This window comes from Tiliqua scincoides, chromosome 3 (genome assembly GCF_035046505.1).
Source record: "Tiliqua scincoides isolate rTilSci1 chromosome 3, rTilSci1.hap2, whole genome shotgun sequence".
Taxonomy (NCBI): domain Eukaryota; kingdom Metazoa; phylum Chordata; class Lepidosauria; order Squamata; family Scincidae; genus Tiliqua; species Tiliqua scincoides.
This window is the reverse complement of record NC_089823.1, coordinates 63506268-63532961: the sequence shown is the minus strand read 5'-3', so window position 1 is coordinate 63532961 and position 26694 is coordinate 63506268. Positions and strand designations below refer to the sequence as shown.

General features: G+C 42.1%; 1 protein-coding gene across 1 annotated transcript; it reads left to right on the top strand.

The window, feature by feature from the left end:
• Nucleotides 1–26384, top strand: LCA5L (lebercilin LCA5 like). Its single transcript, XM_066618797.1, has 8 exons — nt 1–215; nt 9877–10343; nt 11942–12450; nt 13611–13748; nt 16036–16192; nt 18141–18244; nt 22779–22905; nt 24687–26384. The coding sequence occupies exons 2-8, from the start codon at nt 9896–9898 to the stop codon at nt 25445–25447; spliced, it is 2244 nt and encodes a 747-aa protein (XP_066474894.1). The 5' UTR covers nt 1–215; nt 9877–9895; the 3' UTR covers nt 25448–26384.
• The last annotated feature ends 310 nt before the right edge of the window (nt 26385–26694 follow it).

Below are 26694 nucleotides of genomic sequence, written 5' to 3'. Positions count from 1 at the left end.
TTCCTCCGCGTGCGCGCGGTGCAGGGCAGCTGGGCTGTTTGGGCGCTGTGCCTTTCAGGGGAGCAACACTGTTGCCAGCCCTCCTTGTCGGCAGCAGAGGCTCAGGACAGCGCAGGGGACACGTGGAGGGCTCCTTCTCTCCTGTGAGCTGGTGGGCACTGCTCTCTTGCCCGCTTCTGCCTCCGATGTGCCTTCCAGCAACACCCAACAAGGAGGTGGGTACCAGTGTCCCGCTGAGATGGGGATGCTCTGTGGCGGTCTTCGTGGCTCCCTGAAATAAGGCAGTTCCCCCTTTTCCTGCATCAACGAACAACTGATTTTGGAGGCTGGCTTCCCTTGTCACTGGATCCCAGGCTTCCTTTGAGAATGGCTCAGGCTGCAATCCGAGCCACACTTTCCTGGGAGTAAGTTCCATCGACTATAATGGGGCTTACTTCTGAGTAGACAGGCATGGGATTGGACTCTCTGTTAACATGCTGCCTCTGTTAGGGGTGTTTTATTTATTGTTCATATTGTTTTGATAATATATATATTTATTTTTACTAACTTCAGTTTGTGTTTTCCTCCTTGTGCCATATACAACTTTCCCATTTAGTTTCTGGGTATTTCTAATCCTAACCCTTTGATGCACTTGATAATAGCAGGAATAAAAGGAGAGAGAGAATCATGTGTTACTTTTTTCTGCATTCTCTCCAGACATCCAAGTAAGGGTTTTTGTTTTTTGTGTTTTTTTTGGGGGGGGGGGTCCTTTTTTTCTTTATCTCTTCTTCCTTCCTTATCCCTTCTTCTTTTTTTCTTTATCTCTTCTTCTTTCATCCCCACTGGAAAAAAGTGTTAAGGTCAATAACCAAATTTTGACACACAACAATTTTTTATATATATAAAAGTTCTGTTCATGCTAAGTAGGTTTTAACATTTGTAAAACAAATTGAGTGACCAGTATCACCTTAAAGTTTTCTGATTCTTTGTGGACTTCTACTGTAGCAAACTTGCCACTTCCCTTCTGTTTTTCTTCATCTAAGATACTCCGTCTATACCAGGGGTGCTCACACTTTTTTGGCTCGAGAGCTACTTTGAAACCCAGCAAGGCCCGGAGATCTACCAGGGGGGAAGGAAGCATCTGACAGACACCCTCTTTAATGTATGGAGTCCCTGCTGGAGTCTAGTCAGTTTTGTCAGTTTTGTTTCTGCATGCCTGAAGAGCAGCTAAAGTGTCAGTTTCAGTGTCAGTTTAGTGTCAGCTAAATATGTCAGTTTCATCTAGTCACTAGACAAAACTGACATATTAACAGTTTGGAGAGACAGGGCTCCGCTATCTACTCATTTTGCCTCACGATCTACCGGTAGATCACGATCCACCTATTGAGCATGTTCCCGAATGAACACACACACGGTTCTTTGGATTTTTGGAGAGGCAAACAAACAGGCGACAGGAGAATTCAAAGGACTTCTAACGTTTTACTCGTTTGCAAACGGGGCCTTCCACAAACACACACACGTGGAGAGACCGTGAACAATTACAATGATGCTGGTTTTATAGGATAGACTAGGTAGGGGAGGGGGGACAAAAGAGCACACAAAGAGAGCAAAACACATCCATGGCAAGCATGGGAAAAATAACAGACCAACAGTCCCACAAACATTTGGCTTGGTTATCAGATCAACATCTTGATCCTCAGGATGTTCAGGAGGGCAATTCGATACGCATCGGCAATTTGTTTACAGATATATCCATTACAAAGGATCTGGTCCTCTATGCATCCCTTTTATTTGTTTATGGTTCTTATTTATGACTTTCTGTTTACCCTTGTGAACATACCACAGTTAGCCTGTTCTCTAAGAGGGATTTCTAGATGCTGGCTTTTGGTCAGAGAAGAGCCTTATGGGTGAACTGGGCATCTTGGGATATTTCTATTTTGTGAGCTCAGCATATTGTTATCAGTTTCCCTCCTGATAAACAACAAGGTAAACAGAAAGTCAAATTAGCTTGGTAAACTTGGGCTGAACAAAACAAAAAATACATCAACACACATTTTACTTTGATAGGAATCATAAATCCAGACCACTTTTAGGTATACCAGGGTGGTGTAGTTTTAGTTCACTTTCTACAGAGCATTCTGAATACAAAAGGGCAAAGAGTGAATTTAAAGTGCAAACATAGCTACTTGTCTGGGTGTCTGGTCTGTGAGCAGCCTGTACACCCTGGAGAGTGACTCTATGTTTGGGTGCTCAGGAGAGTAACTATTTGCTAGCCAAACTCTCTTAGTTTTTAAGGATATTGAAAGGTTGCTTACATGTAGGCAGAATGTTTGGAGATAAATGTGAAAGTCAGGGTATGAATGGAGGGAATTCCCTTAATCACCCAGGATGCAGGTAAACTGGGCCAGCAGTGTCAGCTAAAATGCATATTAGCTCTTTGGTGCCAGAGCCTGTCTAGCAACTTTTAAGTGAGGTTTACCTAAATTAATGCGAAATACAGGCATAATCCAAAGTTTTGGTACAAAATACAGAAGTTACTGGAATTACATTCAGGAAAGCAAACACAAACTGAAGATAGAATGGAAAATAATAGAATGAATAGAAAATAAAAATGCTACATTAAAACAACTTCATCCAAAGAAATCATACATGCTCATAACAGCTCATTATTTATCTGCCGTGAGTCCCTTCAGCAGGTCCATCTCCAACATATCTTTCAGCATCAGGTGAGCAAGGTGTTCTTCATCTTCCAGCAGCTGTCTTCTAGGCGATGTTGTGTGTAGTCAGGGACCTGACAAGTTGGTACCTCCCGTGTTGAATGTCCATCTGGGGGTGTATGGCGAGGGACCGGTGTATCTTCGATCTTGCCCTCGCTTCTTTCAGTGGGTGCACACAGGCTGAGGAAAAGAGGTCTGGTCTCTTTCACAGCCAAGTTGCCTCCACCATTTGTCTCAGTTCAGAGGAGCACAGGCAGGAACCATCTTCAGGTCTGAACCAACATTGATTGGAAGTTAGGTCCATGTAGCGCTGGAATTGTGTGAGCTTGTCCAGTGGATGTGTTGGTTGGAGTTAGCTGCACTGACCCTGCTTTGGGAGCTCACTGCAGATGATAATGGTAAAGCCCTCATGATTTCTGAGTATAAAGCAGAAAAGAAAAGTTAGCAAAGCAAAACACATACTCAAGGGGTCAATGTGGTTTCTTAAGCAGTGCATTTCAGGGTACACTTTCTCTGCGTTGGAACACATTTGAGACATCTCAAAAGGAGATATTGGAAATGGAAAAGGTACAAAAGATCACTAAGGTGATTGCTGGGCTGGGGCACCTCCCCTATGAGGAATGGCCACAGCGCCTGAGCTCCCTTAGCCCAGCAAAGAGACACCTGAGGGGGAACATGATTGAGACATACAAAATCATGCATGGGGAGGACAAAGTGGACAGAGAGATGCTCTCCGTGCACTCTCACATAACACCAGAACCAGGGGACATCCACTCAAAATTGAGTGTGGGGAGAGATAGGATAGACAAAAGAAAATATTTGTTCACTCCATGTGTGGTAGGTCTGTGGAGCTCCCCACCACAGGATGTGGTGACGGCATCCGGCCTGGATGCCTTCAAAAGGGGACCGGACAAGTTTCTGGAGGAAAATCCATCACGGGCCACAAGCCATCATGTGCATGTGCACCCCCCCGACCCTAGAAATGGGCTATGCCAGATGCAAGGGAGGGCACCAGGTTGCAAGTCTCTTGCCACTAGGTGTGCTCCCTGGGGCATCCGGCGGAGCCGCTGTGAGATACAAGAAGCTGGACCAGATGGGCCTATGGCCTGATCCAGGGGGCTGTTTCTCATGTGGTCACAGACACAATGCTGGACATTTTGTTGGAACATAATACAGGTTAGTGACAGAGGCTTATTTAGTTGTGTCCCTACATACAAACAGTTAAACACAACCAGCATGGCTATTAGCACTTGGAATAAATTAAAGTTATTTCTGATACTTGTTACCACAACTTTTTAGTTAACTTGATCTTAGATGTTTAGGTCCTTTCTTTGTTTTCTCACCCTCCTTTATCTAGACACTCCTGTTGATATCAAACATTCAGATACTGCACCTACTTCAGACTCTTTTAGTTGCTTTGGTCTCAAACAAAGATAAGATGCAACAATTTACTAAACATAGGAAACTTAAAACATTGTGAGAATAGCAGTTCAGGGAGTGCAGTATTGGAATAGAGGCAATTTGCTAGCTTTAAACCTGCACACAGACATTGATTTACAACAGACAATAAACAACAATACATATTTTTGTGGAAGGGGGCTTCCTGTATTTTTATCTAACCTCCTCGAAATACAATTGCGTGATTTGGCCCCTCCCACTATTGGCTATGTCTGGTACTTTTACTTTGATCAGTTTCTCTTAGCTCAAAGTTCCGTTGGTCAGGCCATGTGGCTCTTGATTCCATTTTCTCTCTCTCTCTCTTTTTCTTGGACTGTTCAACCTTAAAGGGCTGGTGTTGTTACAGAACTCTGTACATGGCCTGCTTGTTGGTTGGTTTGCTGTAGGAACTAGAGAAGAGGTAATAACAGTACAAAAATACAAATACAGTACAAATACAGTAGCAGAAAGACACTGTGTTGACTTTGCTTACATTCTTGTTGAGCACAAAAGGTTAGGTGTTTTAACACATTCTCCACAGAGAAAGTAAACCAGTTGTCCAGGGCTACCTCTGATTGAGTGCAATTTCTTACCATTAAGACAGAGGAAAACTGGAACACATCATGAGCTTTACACACTACAGTCAGCCAAATCTGGTTTTTTCCCAACTTTTGCTTTTGTTTCTTTTCTTATTCACAACTGTTTTGATTCCCTGGGAGCTGGAGAGAACCTGGGTTTTTCCTTCAAGGAGGACTCAAGTTGGTTCTGCAAACACTTGCACAGCTCATTCCTCTTCGCTTTTCTCTCTTTCTCCCTCTTTTTTTTTCTTCTTAACATATACGTAGAATTAAGAGAATGCAAAATATTAATTGTACCACAATAGTTTTTACAATGGAGTGAAATCTTAACATTAAGAGATTATTTGCTGAGGGACTGTAACCCTTGAACATATTCATCATTGATGGAACAAAACGTTTTGTCCAATTACCTTAGGGTTATTCTTCATGTTCCCTTCCTCTTGGATAAGGGGGGGTTTGTGTGAAAATAAAGTACATTTGATAAGAGTACTCTTACATGTTTAAAAACAGAAAAAAAGGAACCATGGTACCAAAAATGGTAATGAGCTCAATATACAAAAATAATAAAAATTGTTGCAACGAATATCAGGCCTATTACAGAAAGGAAGTCATGTGGGCTTCAGATAGACTTCACTATAAGTCAAAAACAAACAAGAACAAAGACAGACAAAGCGCTTCTTTCATACCACACACACACACATCCAACGAACATATAGAACATTTTAGTATTTATATGTATATAAGCAGAGAACATAAGTAGAATTAAAAGAATTTGTCATGACAATCTTTCCATTAGAAAAAGAAATACTTGATTAGTATTAAACCAAACTAAAATATATACAGATATAGGCGTCAGGGCTTAGATCCTGTAAAGGAAATGAGATTAAGTAAATTTGTCCTCTGGAGGGCAAATGCTGTCTTCTTTTTCTTTACTTGTTGCTGAAACAAAAAGGGTTAAAACAAAAGATAGCAAAGTTAGGCATTAGAGGCTTTCCTTTTTTGGGGGGGGGCTACTATTTTGCACTCTGTGCATGCCTTGAGGCACAAAGGCTAGGAGGGGTTCTCCAGCTTTCCCTTCTTTTGGGGAGGGGGAACACACAGACTTCCTGCATTGCACACCTGTGAAATCCAAAAGTTATTAAGAATGATTAAAGGTTGTATTTAAAGAGAAACACACTTTTGACAATTGTCTAGGTTGGTTGCAGCTGCAATTAGTCTTTTTTAGTTACCTGAATAGGCAGGAAGCAAATCATGGTTATTATTGTAGCTGGAAACTATACTTTGGGGTCTCTCTAAATCAATCTGAGCATTTTTAGCTTGTATTCTGGCCCCTAGGATCTCACTGACTCAGTTTTGCTGATCTATGTAATGGGCACATATATTGTTTTGCAGGCTGTGTTTCTAAGCAAACACACAGTGTAGTTTGCTTAGAAGTTTGCTTTTTCAATGCACTTAATAGTAAGTGCCTTAAAAAACACTAAGTTCAAATGAGCCTGATCCTGAGCACCCATGAACAAGACAGCGAATTGTATCTTGTCTCTCAGACAAGGGAAGACAGAACACATCATATGAAATTGCCAAGCAGATAGAAGAGAGGGATGTCATGAACACTGAGGGGAAGGGGCAGGCAAGCAGAACACTGAGTACTTTGGAGGAGAGAAGGGAGGGGGCCTTGTTGAAACTCAGGAAAGATCCAGTGTCTAATGCCTTCCTGAAACTAGTGAGACCTGGTTAACAACATATGCCAGAACCACCATCCAGAGCGCGATACCATAGTCTTCCAGACTGAAGGTTGCCAACAATACCAACTGCTGCCTTTGAAATTCTGAGTTGGCCAGTAATGCGCCCATTCAGAAGGGTGGGGTTTCCTCTTCCCAGAGACTCAAAGTTATCCAATATGCATTTCAAAGGGTTTCTTCCTTCAGGCCCAGGCTCTGAGTGCCTCATCTTAATTGTCACACAGGCTGGCCTCCTGTGTCTCAGCTGGGTCCGGCTGGGAGCTGGGAGCCAGGTCTCAGCTGGACCGGCTGCCCAAAACAGTGACTCACGCATGGCCAATCCTTCAAAACCTGGGGGTTTGCTGCCTTGACACACACACACACACTCATATTCTCATTCGTATCTCAGTCACACAACACTCAGTCAGGCAGAGAACCACATGGCCTTGCTCTGAAGCCACGGAGATGGGCGCACACACACAGCAAAATGTACAATAATATACAAACAATATGTACAGTAATTCAAACACAATCAGCAATATGTATGTACAGTAATACAAACACAATCACCCTCCCCACTGAAGCTCCACACCAGAACTTCCCTTCAAACTTCAGGGTCCCCCCCCCCCCCGGGTTCCCACAGAGAATTCTCACCTAAGCGTGCTGTACCTTACCGCGGGCGAAGTTCCGTTCTCCTGGGCTCTTTCTTGCAGAGAAGGAGACGGTCAGATTCAGAGACAACCCAGCGCCAGGACGCACACAAGGGGTGCGGGAGCCGACTCACTTTACCTTCTGGCGGTGCGCTGTCCCCTGCAGTGACTTCGTCTCGATCCCTGCAGAGCCTTGCCTTCCAATCCGAGTCGAGGCACCAAAAACTGTTCCCGAATGAACACACACACGGTTCTTTGGATTTTTGGAGAGGCAAACAAACAGGCGACAGGAGAATTCAAAGGACTTCTAACGTTTTACTCGTTTGCAAACGGGGCCTTCCACAAACACACACACGTGGAGAGACCGTGAACAATTACAATGATGCTGGTTTTATAGGATAGACTAGGTAGGGGAGGGGGGACAAAAGAGCACACAAAGAGAGCAAAACACATCCATGGCAAGCATGGGAAAAATAACAGACCAACAGTCCCACAAACATTTGGCTTGGTTATCAGATCAACATCTTGATCCTCAGGATGTTCAGGAGGGCAATTCGATACGCATCGGCAATTTGTTTACAGATATATCCATTACAAAGGATCTGGTCCTCTATGCATCCCTTTTATTTGTTTATGGTTCTTATTTATGACTTTCTGTTTACCCTTGTGAACATACCACAGTTAGCCTGTTCTCTAAGAGGGATTTCTAGATGCTGGCTTTTGGTCAGAGAAGAGCCTTATGGGTGAACTGGGCATCTTGGGATATTTCTATTTTGTGAGCTCAGCATATTGTTATCAAGCACCCCTGGTCTATACAATATTTTCCTGCAGGCCCTTTGAACTAAGGATGAATTCCTTGTGGAGGTTTAGGTCAGTGAGTCCTGATTTTGGCTTCTGTTATGGGTCTGGTTCATCAGTATTTTAAAACTGGTTCTGGTTCAGTTCAGTTGCTAAGGGCCCAATCCTATCCAGCTTTCCAGGACCGGTGCAACTGCAAGGCAGCTGCGAGGTAAGGGAACAAATTTTCCCATACCTTGAGGAGGCCTCTGAGACTGCTTCTCCACCATAGGATGCAGTGCAAGCCCCATTGGCACCACACCACCAGCACTGCAAAATTGGATGGGATTTGGCCCTAAGGCTGCAATCCTATTCACATTTACATGGGAGTAAGTCCTATTTAATTCATTGATGCTTACTTCTGAGCAGACACACATAGGATTGTACTGCAACAGCACAATCCTAGCCATGTCTGCTCAAAAGTAAGCCCCATTGAATTCAATGGAATTTACTGCCAAGTAAGTATGTGTAGGATTGTAGCTTTGTATGCTAGGAGTTCAGCCTCTAGTTCAGCGTTTCCCAAACGTATCTGAGTCATGACACCTCTTCTTCCCAGCTCAACTGGACATCCACCATCTTGGATCTTTCAAAATATTATAAGATGCAAGAACTCTCACAAGATTTGGATACCATCATCTTGGATCTAACGAAATCTCACAAGATCCAAGAAGGCAACACCCAAATCTTGTGAGGAGAACAGGAAGGAAGGGCCACCAAGGGAAATCCCACAGCACCCCTGTGAGTGTCCCTGGGGAGTCATGAAAACCAGCCTGGGGAGCCACAGAATCCTGATGAAAAACCCACTGCACTATACAGTGTATAAGATTGAGGTCCTAATGGGGAGCCATGACCAATGGCTCAGTAAGTCAAGGAAGCCACTAGTCGAAAACATTTGGGAACTACTGTCCTATGTCATTGCGATGCACATTTTGGGAAGCCCTGCTCTAGTTTACACTCAAGAAATTTCAGGGCTGGGTTCAGTTGCAATTCATTTAAAAAATACTCTGAAACAGAGTTTGGGTTCAGATTCAGCTTGACTTTCTGGTTTAAATACTTAACAATACGTGCCTTATCAATGTTACTTCATTAGTCTTTATGCTTTCTCAAGAGAAGTCCAAAATCAAGTACCATTCCATGAGGAATCACAGTCTGTGTGTAGCAATACTAAGAATGTTATTATATAAGCACAGCACATCTTCAGAAAGCAGACAATATAGCAAATGAGACAGAAACTATCTTTGGGTGCAATCCTACCCTGCACTGGAACAGGCAAGCCAAGAGGCTCGCGCTGTGTCCAGCGCAAGATAAGAGCCCAAGATGGCTCAGCCAGAGGCAAGGGGAAACTTTTCCCCTTACCTCGAGGTAAGGTGCCTTCACCCCAATGGGTCTCCTTGGACTTGCCTCACCTCCTGAAGTGGCGCAAGTCCGAGGAGAGCGGAGCGGCTTCATGCCGCTCCAAACTCCCCGGGAACGAGGGTTGGGATCCAGCATAAGTGTTGGATCCCAGCCCCACTTCCTGCTCGCCCCTGCCTACCTCCCGGGCAGGCTCGCCCCTGCCTACCACCCACCCTCCCCACCCAGGAATGCCTCCCTCCTGCCTCCTCCCCACCCACCCCAGAGGCTTGCATCAGCCCAGCCAGGCTGCTGCAAGCCAAGCCGAGGAAGCCAGCACAGAGGCTTGTGTCAGCCTCTGCAGGCCAGCGCACCTCTGAGCGCTGGCCTGGCTTCCTCCGAGGAGGCGCAAACGTGCCTTTTGGCACATTTGCAACCCTCCTGGGCCAGCACAAGGGACTAGCACCAACCCGTGGGTGCCTCAGGATTGTGCCCTTATTGGTATAGAACCAGAATAAGCTACTTGTGGAACATAAACAATGAGGCCTTAAGTAAGCAGTATTATATTGCATGAATTCTTTGTATTCATTTTGTGGTTTTAATTGAGAATTCTTCTGATTTCTAATAGGCCATGGATCTTGACCACGATGTATCCTAGAAACAGAATGAAGTCTTCAGATGGCTCTTTCCTCCATTTTATGGTCCAAGAGGATAATAAATGTGACCACTGTACAAACAGTAGAAGCCCAGGTGATTCTCCTAGAAGGATCAATAAGGGCACCCAATGCCACAGTCATAATGAAATTAATAACTGTAGTGAATGTACCAGTAGATGTGGAAGTTTTCAGCTTGACTATTCCAATGACTTTCATGCTAATGCTTCAAGAAAAGGTAAGAGGAGCAGCAGTAGCAGCAGTTGTTCTGAACAGAACAACTGTGGAAGTTCTCAGAATTACTATTATGAAGATTTTCACACAAACTCTTCAGAAACCTCTAGTGGCAACAGCAGGAGCTGCAGCTTCCACAGTCATGTAGAACAACCAGAAAGCAAAGAGGAGGAATTGTCAAAGGAGGAAAATGATCGCCAAGTCAAAGGTAAGATGGTACTTGACCATACTGATCACTGTGAAGGAATTTTGTTGATGCTACAGTGCTGGCAACTGTGGTGCTTTGCTTTTATTGCTGAAGTGTCCATGCCACTTTGGGCTGCTTCAAATATTATACTTTATGGAAACCTGTTCCATGTAGGAAAAGGCATTAAAACAGTATGTAAATTAGGGATCCCCAAACTGTAGCCAGCAGACCAGATTGAGCCACCAACACATTTTGAGCTTGCTGAGCCCAGTGACATCATAATTACCTGTGGCATCCCATTCCTTTCTATTCCTCCATCTGCCACTGTGTGCCTTCTTCTACCTGCGGGGTGAAATGACTGCTAGGTCATTCTTGCAGAGAGTTAAGCTGGGAAGAAGAGATAGCAAGCAGCCCTGCAGATATTACAAATAATTTTTTTGTTCTATTGTGAGAATTCTGAGCATTACAGTACATACAAAATGTGTATATTTTCTATACGTGACCTGTGGCAGCCAAACCATAAGAACAAGTCTGAGTGATGTGGCTCTGGCAGCTGAAAATTTGGGGATTGCTACTGTAGATCATTATATATCATTAACATATGCATGTCTGTTTCCATGGCGGAAGCAGGAAGGAATCTTGGAAAGGAGGAGCTAAAGGAAAGAAAGGTGAGGCAGGAGGCAACTGAGGAGAAGATGTTGGCACTGACACTTCCCCACTCAGCTGTAACCCTTTTTTATGCCATGATTTAATACCTGTCTCCATCACTTGGCAAGTATCTCACTGGGTATAATGCATTCTGCCTTAGTGCAGCACAAAGGTTGATCTTGAGCTTGACCTTTAAGTTTTATAATTCTTGTGTCCTCAGAAAAGACAGTTATGAAACAGGTACAGAATAAGAATTAACAGGCATGAAAGCATTAATACAGAAAGATTTCCATCACATAGAGCAAAGGTGCAAGGTTAGAAAGGAGTATGCCCTAAATTTATTTTGCAACCTATTTAATCCCAAAATGAAGCTGCTTACCAAACAATTTGATTGTCATAAATTCTCAAGCAGGAGTTCTCTGCTTGAGGAGTTCCCAGTAAGTGGAAATTAGTGACTGTTTCTCCCCCTCTCCCCAAACAGAGCTCTGATCTGTGATAAGGTAGTAGTAATCTCATTTATTTATTTAAAGAATTTATACCCTGCTTTTCCCTTGCCACAGCAAATGCTTAAGGCAGCTTACAAAATGTTCATAAAATGCATCACCATCATCATCTGTTACATTTCCGTACATCATCTGTAAAATTTTGAAATGAATGTGGCCCCACCTGAAATTGGCTTGTGACCCACCTAGTGGGTTCTGACCCACAGTTTGAGAAATACTGCTTTAGCTGTTTAAGGATAGCACAGTTGTGATCACCAGAATGGAGGAACAAATAAAGTGATTGCATCAGAGATGGAATGAGTAAAATACATCAGTGAAAATATGTGTGCAGTGTATAGGTAAGCCTGGAATATTTGAACAATTGAGTCTTCTGTCGCTGTTTGAGACTACCTTTTAATAACTGGAACAGACTTGCGTGAGCAGCATCTTTTTCTAATGCCATCTTGGTTTGTTCTGGTCTGAATGCAGGGAGTAGGATGTTGCCCAAGAAGAAACAACAACCGAAAACCCTTTTTGGTACTAGTGGTATTACAAATTCTCAGAAGAGTAGTAACATGACTCGCCGCATATTGTCAGCCAGGCTTCACAAGATTAAAGAGCTGAAAAATGAAGTGTCTGTCCTGCAGAACAAACTGGAGGCGTCAAATATGGAAAATCAACTCCTGAAGCGACTTCAGCATCGACATTTGAAAGCAATCGGTAAATATGAAAATGCCGAGACAAACCTGCCTGATCTGATGGCAAAACACTATGGTGAAGTGAGGACTCTCAGGGCACTTCTCAGGAAATCCCAGGAACAGGAGCGCAGTGCATCCAGGAAGCTTAGAGAAGTTGAGGCACAACTGCTAAAGACGAAAGACACCTTGCAGGCCTTGCAGAAACTTTCTGAAGACAAGAATCTTGCAGAGAGAGCAGATCTTAAGCACAAGTTAACCATCCTCTCTGAAAAAATGGAAGCCAGTGATAAGAAAATTCAGGTAGTATGCAGCATGCCAGCATGTTTTTAGGATGACAGCTAGGAGTGTTATTTACAGTACAGTGGGATGCTACCGGATTTTTAAGTATTTGCGCCAACTCTGCTGTTGCTTGGATGTGAAGAGAAAACTCTGCACATGTTCTGAGCTAGCAGGGAATACAGGGTCAGCTTCATTTTGGGTTTCTTACTTTTCAGCACGTGAGACCAAAGGAATGGTCTCTACCTTAAGTACAAATCGCATAGCTTATATACTTTTCAAGCAAGGAGAAACGTATAGAAAGAAAAAACATAGAAAGAAGAACACATAGCTGCACTAAATCAAGGTTTTGCAGGAGTTGCATAACTTTCTTGTAGAAAGGAACACATTGGATTTTTGTGTGTGTGTGTTCTTAAAGCTAAGGTCAATTTGCAGCCTCTTTATCTGGGCACAGGTCACGTAATTTACAAGCATAGAAATGAGCTGCCATTGCCTTTTCCTAATAAAATGATGAACCTCAAATGTAGGTGGGGCGTTGGGACACCAAATGGATGGGGTGTTGCTTCCACAACCCACAGCTTCCCTGACACTGAAGTGAATTGGGAACCTACTTGAGCTCAAACTCTGTGTACGTAACTGTGATGGGGGTGTGTTTAAAGTCTTTCATTCCATTTTAATATGCTGTTCAGCATGTCAGGTTTTGAATAGATGAAAATTCACACTTGAAGCATGATGCTAATTTTATTTTAATTTATAGCTCTGCCAGTGGGAAATAGTCATTTTTTGTAGGAAGGCGGTCACTATGATTCCCATTTTACAGACAGGGAATTGAGGTTAAGCCTATAATAATATACTGATTTAGAAATAAAGTTTGTTGAAATAAATGGGAATGACTTATGAGTAAAGAGTTCAGGTTTGGGGTATCAGACTGATTTCTCTAAAGCCTGTAGGGCCAAACTAGGAACAATGCTTTCTTTTTTCAAAATGTGGCTGTGTGGGTTAATTTGGATTGGGCTGAGATATGGGGCAGAGGGGTTAATTTTTTTGCTCTTGCATTGATTTCCTTAAATTTTCTATTTCTGTTGTGGTAATTCAGTCTTGTTAAAAAAAAATTTGTTACTGTACAATTGTAAATTGTCAATGGGCAAGATAAGAGTAAATGTTCATACTTGTAATATCTTTAGGGTCTAGAAAAGCAATTGCTATTGAATAATACCTCCTTTAGTCATCAGTTAGCAGTCGAGAAGAAAAAATCTCTTGAAGCTTGGACAATCAGCACAAATTTGCAAATGGAAATCAAGTCACTTAACCAAAAAATCAAGGTATTTAAGGCTTAAAAATATAATTTCATTTGCTATGAAGTATTTTCATTAAACTCTTAAGCAGATGCCAGATTGAAATGTAGTTGACTCTGATTCTGTAACAGATATCCATACATACATGCTATGCTTTGATGAATCTGCATAACTGTGCTGTACCAAAATATTTACCTTGTGAACCTAAACTAGTCCACAGTTTACTTATCATAAAAAAGAACCAGTGTTATAGAATGTTCATTCCTAAGTTGTTATCTTCACTATGAAGATTTGTTCTTTCCAGGAAGTTGAACTTTAAAAAACTGGGTTTAGTTGTGATTCCTCAGTCATTTTTAGCTCTCTGGTTGAGTTCTGGTTTGGGGGTTTGGATTCAGTTTGAACTGCCTGGTTCTTCCATTTGCAGTTGTGGAATTCACTGCCATTTTAAATATGGCATTAAGGTGGAATGTAATTTTGCAAATTTACCAACATTATAAATAGTTTTAAAATTTCCACAACATTCAAAAATTTGATCTTTTAAATGTGAATTTCAGCATCTAAATTCAAAACTGAATGCTTTAAGTTGATGGGGGGACAGTTGATTTTTTTTTTCCAGCTGTCAAATCTTTGTCTATCAAACATTATCAACATTTGTAGAGTGCTAATTAGATTTTTAGTTGCACTTTGACCATGAGTCCTCAAAGTAACCTTTAACAATGAAAAAAATATGCAACAAAAATTATCAAATGCAGTACAGTTAAGAAGTAAATCAATCCTCAAATTTAAAATTGAGGCAATAACTAGACAAGACAAAATAGCAACTCAGATCTCAAGGCTGTCAAAACAGATAGGTTTTAATTATCTCCCTCAAAATTTCAGCAAAGAAGGCCTGATCAATATCCTGGAAGGGGGGGGGGGGGAGTTCAATAACAGAAATGTCACTATAACAAGTTGCAACAGTAGTTGTTTTAATGAAACACTATAGCTCAACAGCTATCAGTGAGTACCTGCTCTTTCATGACAACTGCTCAACTACTGTATATTCCTTGAAGGCATCCACACCTTCTGTTTTGGTAGTCTGTCCCTCCAATAGAGACTTCCACTCTGTTTTTGAGAGGTTTCTCCTTCTTGGAAAGCTTCTGGCCACAGCAGTTTGTCCTCATCTCTGGAGGAACTGCCATCCTTGCTCACCAAGGGGCACCTGTCTGGCAATGTTTTTCCATTTTTTCCAAAACTGTGCAACCCAGCCTTGTTTCATAGAAGGACTTGAGCCTCATTATTCGAGGTTGAGCCTCATTATTCGAGTGGTTTCCAAGCACTCAAGTGGATGGCAAAAAACACACTATAGCAAATCAATTTAAAAAACAAAGTTCCCTTGCTCCAGTGATTTAAAAACAGCCTTGCTGACCTTTGTGATGTAAGATAAGAGTCATTAAGAAGACAATCCATCCATCAGTCCTCCTCCAAGCGCTTACAAAGGCACTTCACTCAGTCCCTCTCTTCACCAATGCAAAGTGATCACCTTTCTTTCATGTGCTCAGGGGGAAGGGAGGGGTTGCTTGGAGAAAGAAGGATTGATGGATTGTCAGCCAGCTACCCTCTCTCTCTCTCTCTCTCTCTCTCTCTCTCTCTCTCATTAACGAGGCTATTGTTAACAAACTGTTCAGTTTTTAAAACTGATTTTAAAGGGATGCATTTTTCCCCTTCTCCAGGGATCAGCACATTCTTTCTCATTTGCAGTGGCCATTCTTGTTGAGTCAAATCCGTGTATAACAAGGCTGGTCCTGTACACATACCAAACTCTTTTAATCATACCTTATAGGACTTGTTTTCTAGATCCTTCATCACCTGTATTGCCATCCTCAGAACTCACTCCAGACTATCAATGTCCTCCTTTAAATGTGCCCAAAACTAGATGCAATATTCCAAGTGAGGTCTGACTAGTGCAGTATAGAGTAGAACCAGTACATGTTGTCATCTGGACTCTATGCCTGCTAATGCAGCCCAGCAATGCATTAACTTTTTTGGCTGCCATACACACACACACACACACACACACACACACACACACACACACACACACACACACACTCCATTGGCTCTTGTCTATCTATCACCTGAGAGACAAAGTATTTGACCAATTAAATTGCAGATAAACTGATGAACAAATATTTTATTTACATATGAATAAAATGCAGTGGTACTATATGGAGGATGTAAAGTGAGCTCAGCTAATCAAGATACATAGATAATTAGGGTGCATATAACAAATTCTACTGGAATTTTAATATATGTTGCTACTACGTTTTTGTAGGAAAAAGAACGAGAACTTGGCATAAGAAATATATATGCAAATCGGATGCTTAAAGGCCAACAGGATAAAGGTGATACAGAACAAAAGTCTCCCCCAAATCAGATGCTTAAAGGCCAACGGGACAAAGGTGATACAGAACAAAAGTCTCCCCCAAAAGGTAGCCTAATGCAATGAAAAAATAATAGTTTTCATGAGGATTGCCAATGCTTTAAAATGTTCATATGCAGAAGCTATATCAGGACATTTTCCAGTACTGATTTTTCTCATTATGACTGTTGTGGCTGGTGCAGGGCTGACTGCCTAATGGATCATGAGCACTAGAGCAAAATTGCCTTTTCTTTTACCATATTTGTTACAGTGGGTGGGAAGGAGTAATAATAACAGATGTTCAGGCCTGTCCAGTGCATGTTTACTCAAAAAATGAAGTTTATTACCAAGTAAGTACAGGTGGGATTACAGCTTAGTCCAGTGGTATTCAAACTGGGGCGTTGCAACGCCCAGCCGGTGGGTCCTGGCCTCTGCCGCCTTAAGGGGTGGGGCTGCCAGGAGACGGGGGAAGGTAGCAGTGCCATCCGCAGGATTGCGCCGCTCAGGGGGGCTGCAGGGGCTTGGGTGCACTTGCCCAAGCTTCCTGCAGTCTCCTGAAGGTGCGGGGAGCCCTGCGCAACCTTCGGCAGGGCTCCCCAGGTCAGGGAAAGTGAAAGCGAAGCGATCGCACCGCTCCGCAAAATCGGAAGCGGAGCGCGATCGCTCCACTTTCCCTTCTGACGGGGCTGCAGGGATTGGGGTGCACCCTCCAGTCCCTGCAGCAGCCGTCCCTGTGTGCGGGGAGCCCTGCCCGAGCGCCTGCAGGACTCCCCAGGTCTGGGAAAGGGAGAGTGGGGTGATCATGTTCTGCTTTTGCGGAGGCAGAGCAGATCGCTCCACTCTCCCTTTCCCTGACCTGGTGCGCCCTGCAGGCGCTCGCACAGGGACAGCTGCTGCAGGGACTGGTTTGTGCATCCCAGTACCTGCAGCCCCCTGAGCGACGCAATCCTGGGGATCACATCACTACCTTCCCCCTGTCCCTACTGCCTCCCCCCCCGCCAAGACTTACTGTGGGTTTCAAATTCCCCGAGAGTTTGAAAACCGCAGGCTTAGTCTCTAGATGCCCACTATCCAACCTGGCCTAATAGAAGATTAGCAGGATTATTTTTACTGCCATCCCATAGTCTGTCGCAAATCCAGGGAATGCAATTTATTGTAGGTTCCCTTCCTGCCCCAGCCAATCAGATGATCAGACCTCCTTTATGCTGCCCCTTCCTAGCTGAGTCAAACAGTACTGATTTCCAACATCAGTAAGTTAGCAGCTTATTCAGCTATACATTTTCACAGCAAGTTTTGTATTAAATACATTTCAAATTACTTTACAACTTTTTAATAGATTCCACAGTTTTGAGAACAATTGGGGTAAAGGCAACATAGATTGGTTAGATTTCCGTGTGAAATGTGAACAGCAGTAGAACTGATGTACTCAGGCACTGTTAAATTATTTTGTAATACAATCCTATGCCACATAATACACATTTAGTTGCATGGTTCCCCCTAGTCCTCAGCCTGAGGAAAGTTACTGTATTTTTCATTGTTGTGTTCTTTAGGCAAGCTTGCCTTGATAGAATTAAGTAATAATTTTTTGTAGGGCTGATGAAATATGTAAATGCAACACAACTTGAATTAATTTTTAATTACAAACCAGTTACTGTATGTGGATCACCACTGTATGCATGGGGTACAAAATGCCATAGTCAACAGTCTAGTTTGCATGTGTAGAGGATGCCATAATTCAGAGATTGCGAGTGATGGAGAAGGCTGCACAGGTCTTGTAGTTATCACAGAACCCTTCTACTTCCCCCTTCTCTTGACTGGGGCAACCACAATACAGGGGCTCCTGCTAGTGTAAGGAGGGAGATCCCTGGGCTTGATCAAAATCAGTGGGACACTTCTGAGTAAATGTGGCTGCATATCAATATCTTAGGTTTTATAGCTGTTTCATCTTGTGTGGTTCCTTTCCTTCCCCCCCCCCCCAAAAAAAAACTCTTTGTATTTTTTCCTCTGTCTTTTCCTAGATGTTAATGTGACAAGGTCAGAACAAGTAGATATGAGTTTTGAACTAGAAGCCGTTACCCCAGTTCAAAAACAAGAGCAGGAGAAGAGTGCAGTTTTGAAAAAGGTATGGCGGCTCTGTCTAAAGTTGACTGCAAAGTTTATAAGACTTTATAAGACTGCTTGTTTATAAGCTTTGTTTACCCCATAGCCTGCATATCCTTCTAACAGTTCTCCAGTTTTCCACAACATTTTACAACTGTATTCTAAAAATAACTTTTTTTCCCCTTCCTTAATAGCTAAATAGCAAAATAAATTTATTGCATAATTGACAAATTTTAGTTTAACTCAAGTCTTCATCATGCTAGGGACATATACTGTAGCTAATAGATATATTGTTATATAGATATATTGTTATATAAACATGGGTTGACTAGACATCGGGCAAGGTTTGACAGAGGAAACCGAAGAACATGTCAGGATCAGGGTTGTTGTATCAACTTCACCACAGTCCCCATAGCACCCTGTGAAGAAACCTAGAGGAGAAAGAGGTGGGCTGCCATATACTGCAGCTTGGCTGTTTACAGTATACCATCCTCTGCTCTAGAAGGATTATCAAGGTGGCTGTTATTTTGCAACACCTGGACAGGGATTGGAAAGGGGGGCAGATATCTCATTGCCTTGGACAGTTTTCTTTCACAACTCTGCAGCTTGACAATGACACGAAAGGAGAAACTACAGGTCTTTCACCACATAAGTCAGGATCCGCCTGAGACAATCACTTCAAGAAGTAGAAGAAGCCACACCCAGTGTCCACCTGCCACCTTCCCAGATGCTTCAGTAGATGCTCCAATCCTCTACTACAGTTATTTTCAACCAGTGTGCCATGGCCACTGGTGTGCTGCAGATGGTCTGCAGGTGTAGAGGAGAGTTTGGGGGAGGGTCACTTGTTAGTAGGGCCTCTGGGGGATGCAAGTCCCTGAGGTCACTGGGTGTGCCTTGTCAATTATCAAAAAACAATGTTGTGCTGTGACAATTTTAGTGCCTTGTCAGTGTGCTGTGAGATGTAAAAGGTTGAAAATTGTTGCTCTACTCATTCACAAAGAGCAAGCAAAAGGAGCATTGGGGCATTGGCAGCCCACCTCTTTCTCCAGTGCTGCATGAGCAATCGTGGTGGTGAAGTTGCATGAAGAAGCAGCAGGGCAATCCAGGGTTGATCACTCACTTCCATGAGTTATCCAAATAGAATCACTCCACTTTCTTCTTCTCCCCCCCCACCCGCACCAGAAGGCCAAGGCAGGCAAAAAAGGAGAGAAGGTGAAGCCCTTCCCACTTCTCTCTCATCTTCTGGGTGGGCCATCTGCTGGCTGCTACTTCTTCCCACTTACTCTCCACCCAGCCTCTTCAGTAAATCAGCCTGGCCAGAGCGTTTGTTCGAACAGTCTGGACAAAGAGCAAGCAAGAAGAGACGGTAGTAGATGGATGGCCTAAGTTAAGAGAGAGGAGGGTTGGAGGGAGGACACTCAGAAATCATTTTGCTGCACTCCACCCCTCTAACCTCTCTTTGTGTACTTAGTTGCTTCCCTAAGTGGCCAAGGAGGCAGCAGAGGTGGTGGTCGCAGCAACAGCCATGATGCAGCATGTGCCCATTAACATGAACAGAAAATGGGGGGTACCTGTGCAATTACACAGTGTTTTGTGTGCACACTGGCAGGAGTGGCAGCTCTGTACAAATTAGGATGGCAGATCCATGGAGGCCTCCTTGCATACTATAGCCTTTGTCCAATTCGTGCTGACCCTGGTGGAATGTCAGACCCTTTCTGACAGATGCATGGGTTATTCTTCCATGCCAGGTTCTCTGTGCCTGACTGTGACACAGCCTAGGGAAAACCAATGGTTTGGACTCTTTCACCAGCCTTTACTGCACTTTGATTGGACCTAGAGTTGAAGATTATATACCCTTCAGTTTCTGCATGAGAGCCAACCAGGGCTAATCAAAGTGGTCAATAGGGAGTCCAATTTTACATAAAAGGAAAGGATACAAATATTGTCTTTGAGTTAATAAAATTTAGGAAATAACTTTGGAATTTTGCTGAGAAATGTCATGTCATGGGAAACACTGGTATAAGTTTAGGTTGTGTGCCCTCAGTGGATTGGACTGAGACGCCTCATTCTTCATGAAAAACACTGTTCCCTTTCCCTGACACGGGCAGTTTTTAGTTGCTGTGGTATGTGATTGACTATATACGACAATGCTATAACAGTCCTAACTTTGAATAAAGCTATGAAACAAATCTCCTAAACAAAGTTAGAAGTTATCTCTGTGTTGGGATTCTTATTCTATGTATCACATATATGTATCACATATACTTTTTTTATATCTTGAAGAGTAAATTAGTTGAGTTCTTGATATAAATTGTCAGGTAAACCTTGATATAGGTCCATGGGAGCAGCATGGTGCATATTATTCATAGTAAACAATATAACTTCTGATTACCTGAATAGCTTAGAGCTAATATATATAGTGAGTGCGTGAAAATTTGGTATATTGTGAGCAGAAATTGTGACATCCAGACAATGGATGCACTTGAGTGGAGCCCAATAAACTGCTGTTTGTAGTCCTATATCTGTTCTGGAGAAGTTCAAATAGATTCTACCTTAATTTATGGAGGCAAAGTAGCTAAACATTTGAAACTCCTGCCTGAAATGGTTTAGATCAGTGGTTCCCAAACTGCAGTTCAGGACCCACTGGTGGGTCACCAAAGAGTGATGGAAAGATCAAATAACTAATTGAAGTGCTAAAGATATTCCAAAATCAGATACTGTAGCTGCTAATTACCCTGCAAAGAGCTCTGCACATTGCAAGCTTGTGTAAATGTAGGGAGAAAAATGGTTGAGGGTCTTTTTTCTGGTTATTATTACTTATAAATAAAATATTATTTCTTTTCAGATCTCCTTTTTCAAAAGTCTAGTAAACCTAGGTGGGTCCTAATAGAGTGTTTTAAAAAGTGGGTCTCTGTGCTAAAAGGTTTGGGAGCCACTGGTTTAGATTTAAGTGAGAGTAATGCTAATCATGTAGTCCTTGAGTACTAACCAAGGGCCAGGTTCATGGTCCAGGAGTTTCTATATCTTCTAGCATGAGCCTCCACCCAGAGAAACCTGAGACCCCAGATTGGACATTTGGATGGGGTCTTCCTTCCCCCCTTTAAATCAGATGAAACAGTATTTAATTCAAATTGAATAAACAAAACAGTAGCCTAAGCAAAGCCACAAAGATATCCCTTAACATGAAAAGGCCTCTCTTTTCTCCCAAACTTTCAATGCACCCAAGTCTGTGTTCTTTTGGTCTTACTGTCACAGATAATCCACAGGTGCAGTCTGTTGGTCGGCATTGCTGTATGCTTAACACAAAAATTGAGAGTGTTGCAATATAAGACAAGTCCAGTAGGTGGTAGCAGCACGTTCTAGTTACTCTTCTAGTTGTCTTAATGTCTGCAGATAGGGATGGCCTGCCCACTTGCAATTCTAGCCAATAGGGATCCCAGTTCCAAAATTCCAACCCCCCCCCCCTTTTCCAACAGTGATTTCAGCAAAAGAAGGAATTTTTAACCAATCGGAGATTTCAGCCAATCAGAATTACTGTCTAGAATTCTAGCTACAAAACCTGGAAACCCTAGTTCAAAATGATCAGCCCAACAATAGTTCAGCAGTGGTAGGCCATGTAGTAAGATCCCACAGCAACTAATTAGTTCTTCAATGAACTATAAGAAAAATGATTTCCAATTTCTTACTTGTCCTTGTCCCACGACCTGGACCCTTTAATAGGGAAAGTGGCCAAACCCAGAAACTGCATAAGGTGGCTGGAAAAATAGCCACAGATATCTCAAGCACCAGTTTGTTCTTTAACATGTTATACATTTGCAGTTAGATATGAAATGCAACTCTACTCCTTGTGCATATAAGATCACTTTCCAGCAAGGCACCAGAGGGGTCAGCAATGCTCTGTCAAAGGAGTAGGAGGAATAAAGTCTCATACATTACCACATAATGGGGGACAGTATTTGGCATGTCACCTCAGACACTGGGAGTTCTCGAACCAGCCTTGTCTAGTCCTTGGTCAGGGGGATGGACTCGATCAGTGGACACGTCCTAGCAAAACCCAGTGGATCCTACCCAGTACTTTGATCTACCAGAGCCAAGTGCCAGTCACCCCAGGGCTACCAATACATATCCTAGGTTTAGCTTTTTCAGAGGAAGTGCAGGTTACAGGCATCTTAATTAATTAAATGACAGAGCAGCACACAATCCTATCCAACTTTCCAGTACCGGTGCTGCCGTAATGCAACCCTAAGGTGAGAGACAAAGGTTCCCTTACCTTGAGCAGCCCTCTATGACTGTCCCTCCACCACAAAATACAGTGCAGGCCCCTTTGGCACAGCTGCACTGGCACTGGAAAATTGGATAGAATTGGGCCCTAAGCCCGCTGACACACAAACAGGATTTACCAGAAGGGTGAAGAGTCCCCACAGACAGCTGCAGCTTTCATTTTTCTGAAATATTAAATTTACATTGAAAATATTCCCCCCCCAAGTGTGTGTATTAAAAGCTAAATGGTACAAATACGTATATATGCATATTTTTCCCTTTCTATGGATTTTCAGGAGATGACAAGCAAAGATACAAATTTAAGAAACAAACAATGTGACGCACACCAAGTGGTTCATCAAGCAGAAGTTCATCAAACTGAAAAATTACTGATGCAACAACTTTCAAATAGAACATGCACAGGTATTTTCAGAATATTTTAAGCTTGATGTGACTTTTAAACGTGTAGAACAAACATTACTGTAGTGTACATGCTCGTTGAACACTGAGCCAACCTGGGCTATTATATGAGGTGTGATACTATAACAGTTTGGTCATACATTGGCAAGGTTTTCCACTATCCTGAACTCACTCGATACATTTTTTTTTGTACCTTGAAACTGATGTGCAGAATAAATGTAAAATTGGTTGTATTTAAAACATTTCTTCATTTTGTTAGTCCTAACTTTACTTTCTGAGAGCTGATTTTTATGTCACCTTGTAGTATGAAATACATGGAATTAAGCCTATTGCTTCTTATAGTGTAGCTTCTTGTAGTGCTTCCTAAATAAGGGGGGAGGTGCACTTTTGCTGTGACCCAATACAGCTATTGGCAGCAAGAAACTGTTTCTTGCAAAGTGCAAAGTAAATTTTGGGATCAGTCCTCAGTTTCATAGATTCTGGCAACTGCTACTGCTTTCCCTTAGTGGACAAATTGGTCTGTTTTCACCCATGAACAGTTTAGTTGAGGGTTTAGTTTAGTTGAGGGTTTAGTTGAGGGTTTAGTTGAGGGTGCTAATTGTTTTTAAGGTTGCAATCCTACACACACACACACACACACACACACACACACACACACACACACACACACACACAAACTTACTTACCTGGGAGTAACAGCTCAATCCTAATCCAGAGGCATATGGCACTTTCCAGCTATCACAAAAGACAACATGCTGGGGAGGTGGGCTGGGTCCTGCCACAAGCGGTGAGCAGCCAGCTCCACATTTCAGCAGACTCAGGCTGCCCACTAGTTGCAGTAAGTACACAGAGATGGGAGGGAGGCAGAGGGTGGGTGGAACAGGGTGGCAACAGGGGCAAGGAGGAGGGCAAATGGGTACCAGGAAGGGGTCAGGTTCAGTGGCATTCATATGCCCATGCAGGCTTGAGCCAGCAATTCAGCTGGTGCAGGTCCAAGTTGACCTCTAGGCCAGCAGGGGCTTACCCCGGGGCAAGGGGACAAATGTTCCCTTGCCTTGATGAGGCCTCCAGAGGCCAAAACATCCCCACAGGATAAAGCGGACATCATGGTGCCACTGCATCACCACTTGGGAGTTAAGATTGAGCTAAAATCCCCTTTGCTTAATTCTGAGTAACTATGTACAGTGGTGCCTCGCATAATGAAATTAATCCGTTCCGCGAATCCTTTCGTTATGCGAAATTTTCGTTGCGCGAATCTCGTTTTCCCATAGGAATGCATTGAAATCTAATTAATGCGTTCCTATGGGCAAAAAAGGTCAAAACGAAGTCAAATTTGGTTTACAAAGTGTTTATTACGTGCTCTTTAAAGGCATACATACTGTACAGAGGATTTCTAAAATTTGAAGCATACACGAAATTTTTAATTTTTAAAAAATTCGTTATGCAAAGCACGGACCTAAAAAGTTTTCGTTATGCGAAGGACGGACCTAAAAAATTTTTCGTTATGCGAAGCAAGGCCAGAAATTTTCGTTATGCGAGTTACCAAACTCAATCGAAAAACTCTTTCGTTATGCGAGTTTTTCGCTGCGCGGGGCATTCGTTATGCGAGGCACCACTGTATAAGATTTTGCCTATAAAAACTTGTAGTTATTACTTATATGGGGGTACCCTATTTTCTTTTCCTTACTGTGTCTGAAGATACAAATCATTATCTAAATTTTCATTGTTGGATTTCTGAATCTGTAAATTAAGAACTTTTGCTGATGAAATTAATATTTTTATAGAATTATTAAGGGAAGAAATACGTCTGAGTGAAGAAAAACATTTCAAATGTGAAAACTTAGAAAGACTGAAGAAAAGGAGAGATGGGCAAGGGATAAATTTGTTGAAAGATGAGTTTGAGAAATTAAGGACAGTACAGTCATTTCCTCTTACGCATAGTATCCTGCAAAAAGAGAATAATATGGAAGAAAGAAAAAAGCAAGAAAATGAGGAATGCAAAAGGAGCATTGAGCCAAAAGAAGCTGTTGCGGGTAAATTAGCAGTATTAACACAAAGACACAAAACACCATCAAAATTAAAGAAACAGTATGTATTTTCAGAAGTCATTGAAAATTTGCATCAGGGAGTCCCTACATCAGGGCCAACATCCAACACAAGCATTGTGTGCAATAGTAAACAGGTGACTAGACACCAGAGTGAAATAGTGGAGTTTAATACAGGAAATTCAACCAGTGCTTATGAACCATCATTTGGTAAGGCTACCAAAACAAGGCAAAAGGGCCCTTCTTCAGTACATGGTGAAGATGATGTATCTATGATTTCAGCAGAAAAGAAAAACACTCTTATGGAAGAACTCTTCGGCTCAAACTGCATCATAAAAGACAGTCATTCAAGTCCTAACTTGAAAGAGGTGGTTAAAGAAAAAAACACTCTACCGAGTAAAAGGATTTCTTGCATCAATGATAGTTTGCAGTATAGTAATTCTAAACAAACCCAAATAAAGGTTTTCCATACAATTGCCTCCTTGGAAGACCTTAAGTAATTCATAAATTTCAAGTGACTTGTGTAATATTTTTGCCTTAAAATATATTCAGTATATTTTTTGTATCCACTGAAAAAGCAATGTATTAAGAACTACTGAAGATTATCTTTTTCTTAAATTTAATGATCCTAAGGTCATGTAAATGACTCCTCTGAAGATGATACAGAAATGTTAACATGCCATTGCAAGAAAACATGTATCCAAGATGCTGGATCAGTTTATACTTAAGTATGAAATACATTTCTTTGTATTGCAGTACGTTCAAGAATTTACAAATGAAAGAACAATGACAGTTCTATTTGCAAAAAAACTACTAAAGTGTATGAGAAATGCATTCAAAAGCATTATACCAAGCGGGTACCCATGATGACGATTATTGCAAGAAAGTATCAGTAAATGCTTTTCTACATTTGTAAAGTCAGACTCTTCATAGCATCTCTTTTTGACTTGAGCCGACGAGGCCATTTAAATGAATAAAACAACTAAAAGCAGCACATCATTACAGCTATAGATGTGCTTTTATGAAGGCTGGATGAATAGGGGTCTGGACTGGACAATTTAATTACAAAAGCATTCAGCCCTGAATTTCTGCAGTCCCAAATGGACATAGTTAAAGACCATAAACATTTCTGAAATGTGGATTTGAAGCCATAATAATAAAGCAGATTCTAAAATTCTGGATGTAAGTAACAAGACTAGAACCAGAAAGGAAGAACTGTAATCCAGTTCTCTTATTTCATTAATGCCCAAACGTGGCAATCTTGACTATATTGGCAGCTTCATCTCCCTTGTTCAAATTTTCCAGTGCTGGGAGAGATGGTGGTTAAATTAATTTCTGTGGTCATAATTGGGCTATGCACATTGTTTTCTACTGTTGTCATTGCATCATAAACTATATGGGATGCAATAAAATTCCATACAATACAATAAAAGTTATTCCAATCATCAAACATTCAAGTACTCTATTATTCAATATTGTGCCACCCACACAGTTATTCTTGTTATTTTTCAACTTCAGAAACATGTAAAATACTGAACATCCGTACAAAAAGGAATGTGTTAGACTTGAAAGAAGTGCAAATTTCATCAACTCCTCTGTCCCCTAACAAATAAGAGTCCAATCCTATTGCCATTCTGTACTTAGACCACCTAGGGTCAGGCGAGCTGTGTAACAAATAGCACAACTTAAGGATCAGCTCAAGAATTATCAGTAGAGGAGGAACAGCTCCTTGATGAATCAAGGAGAA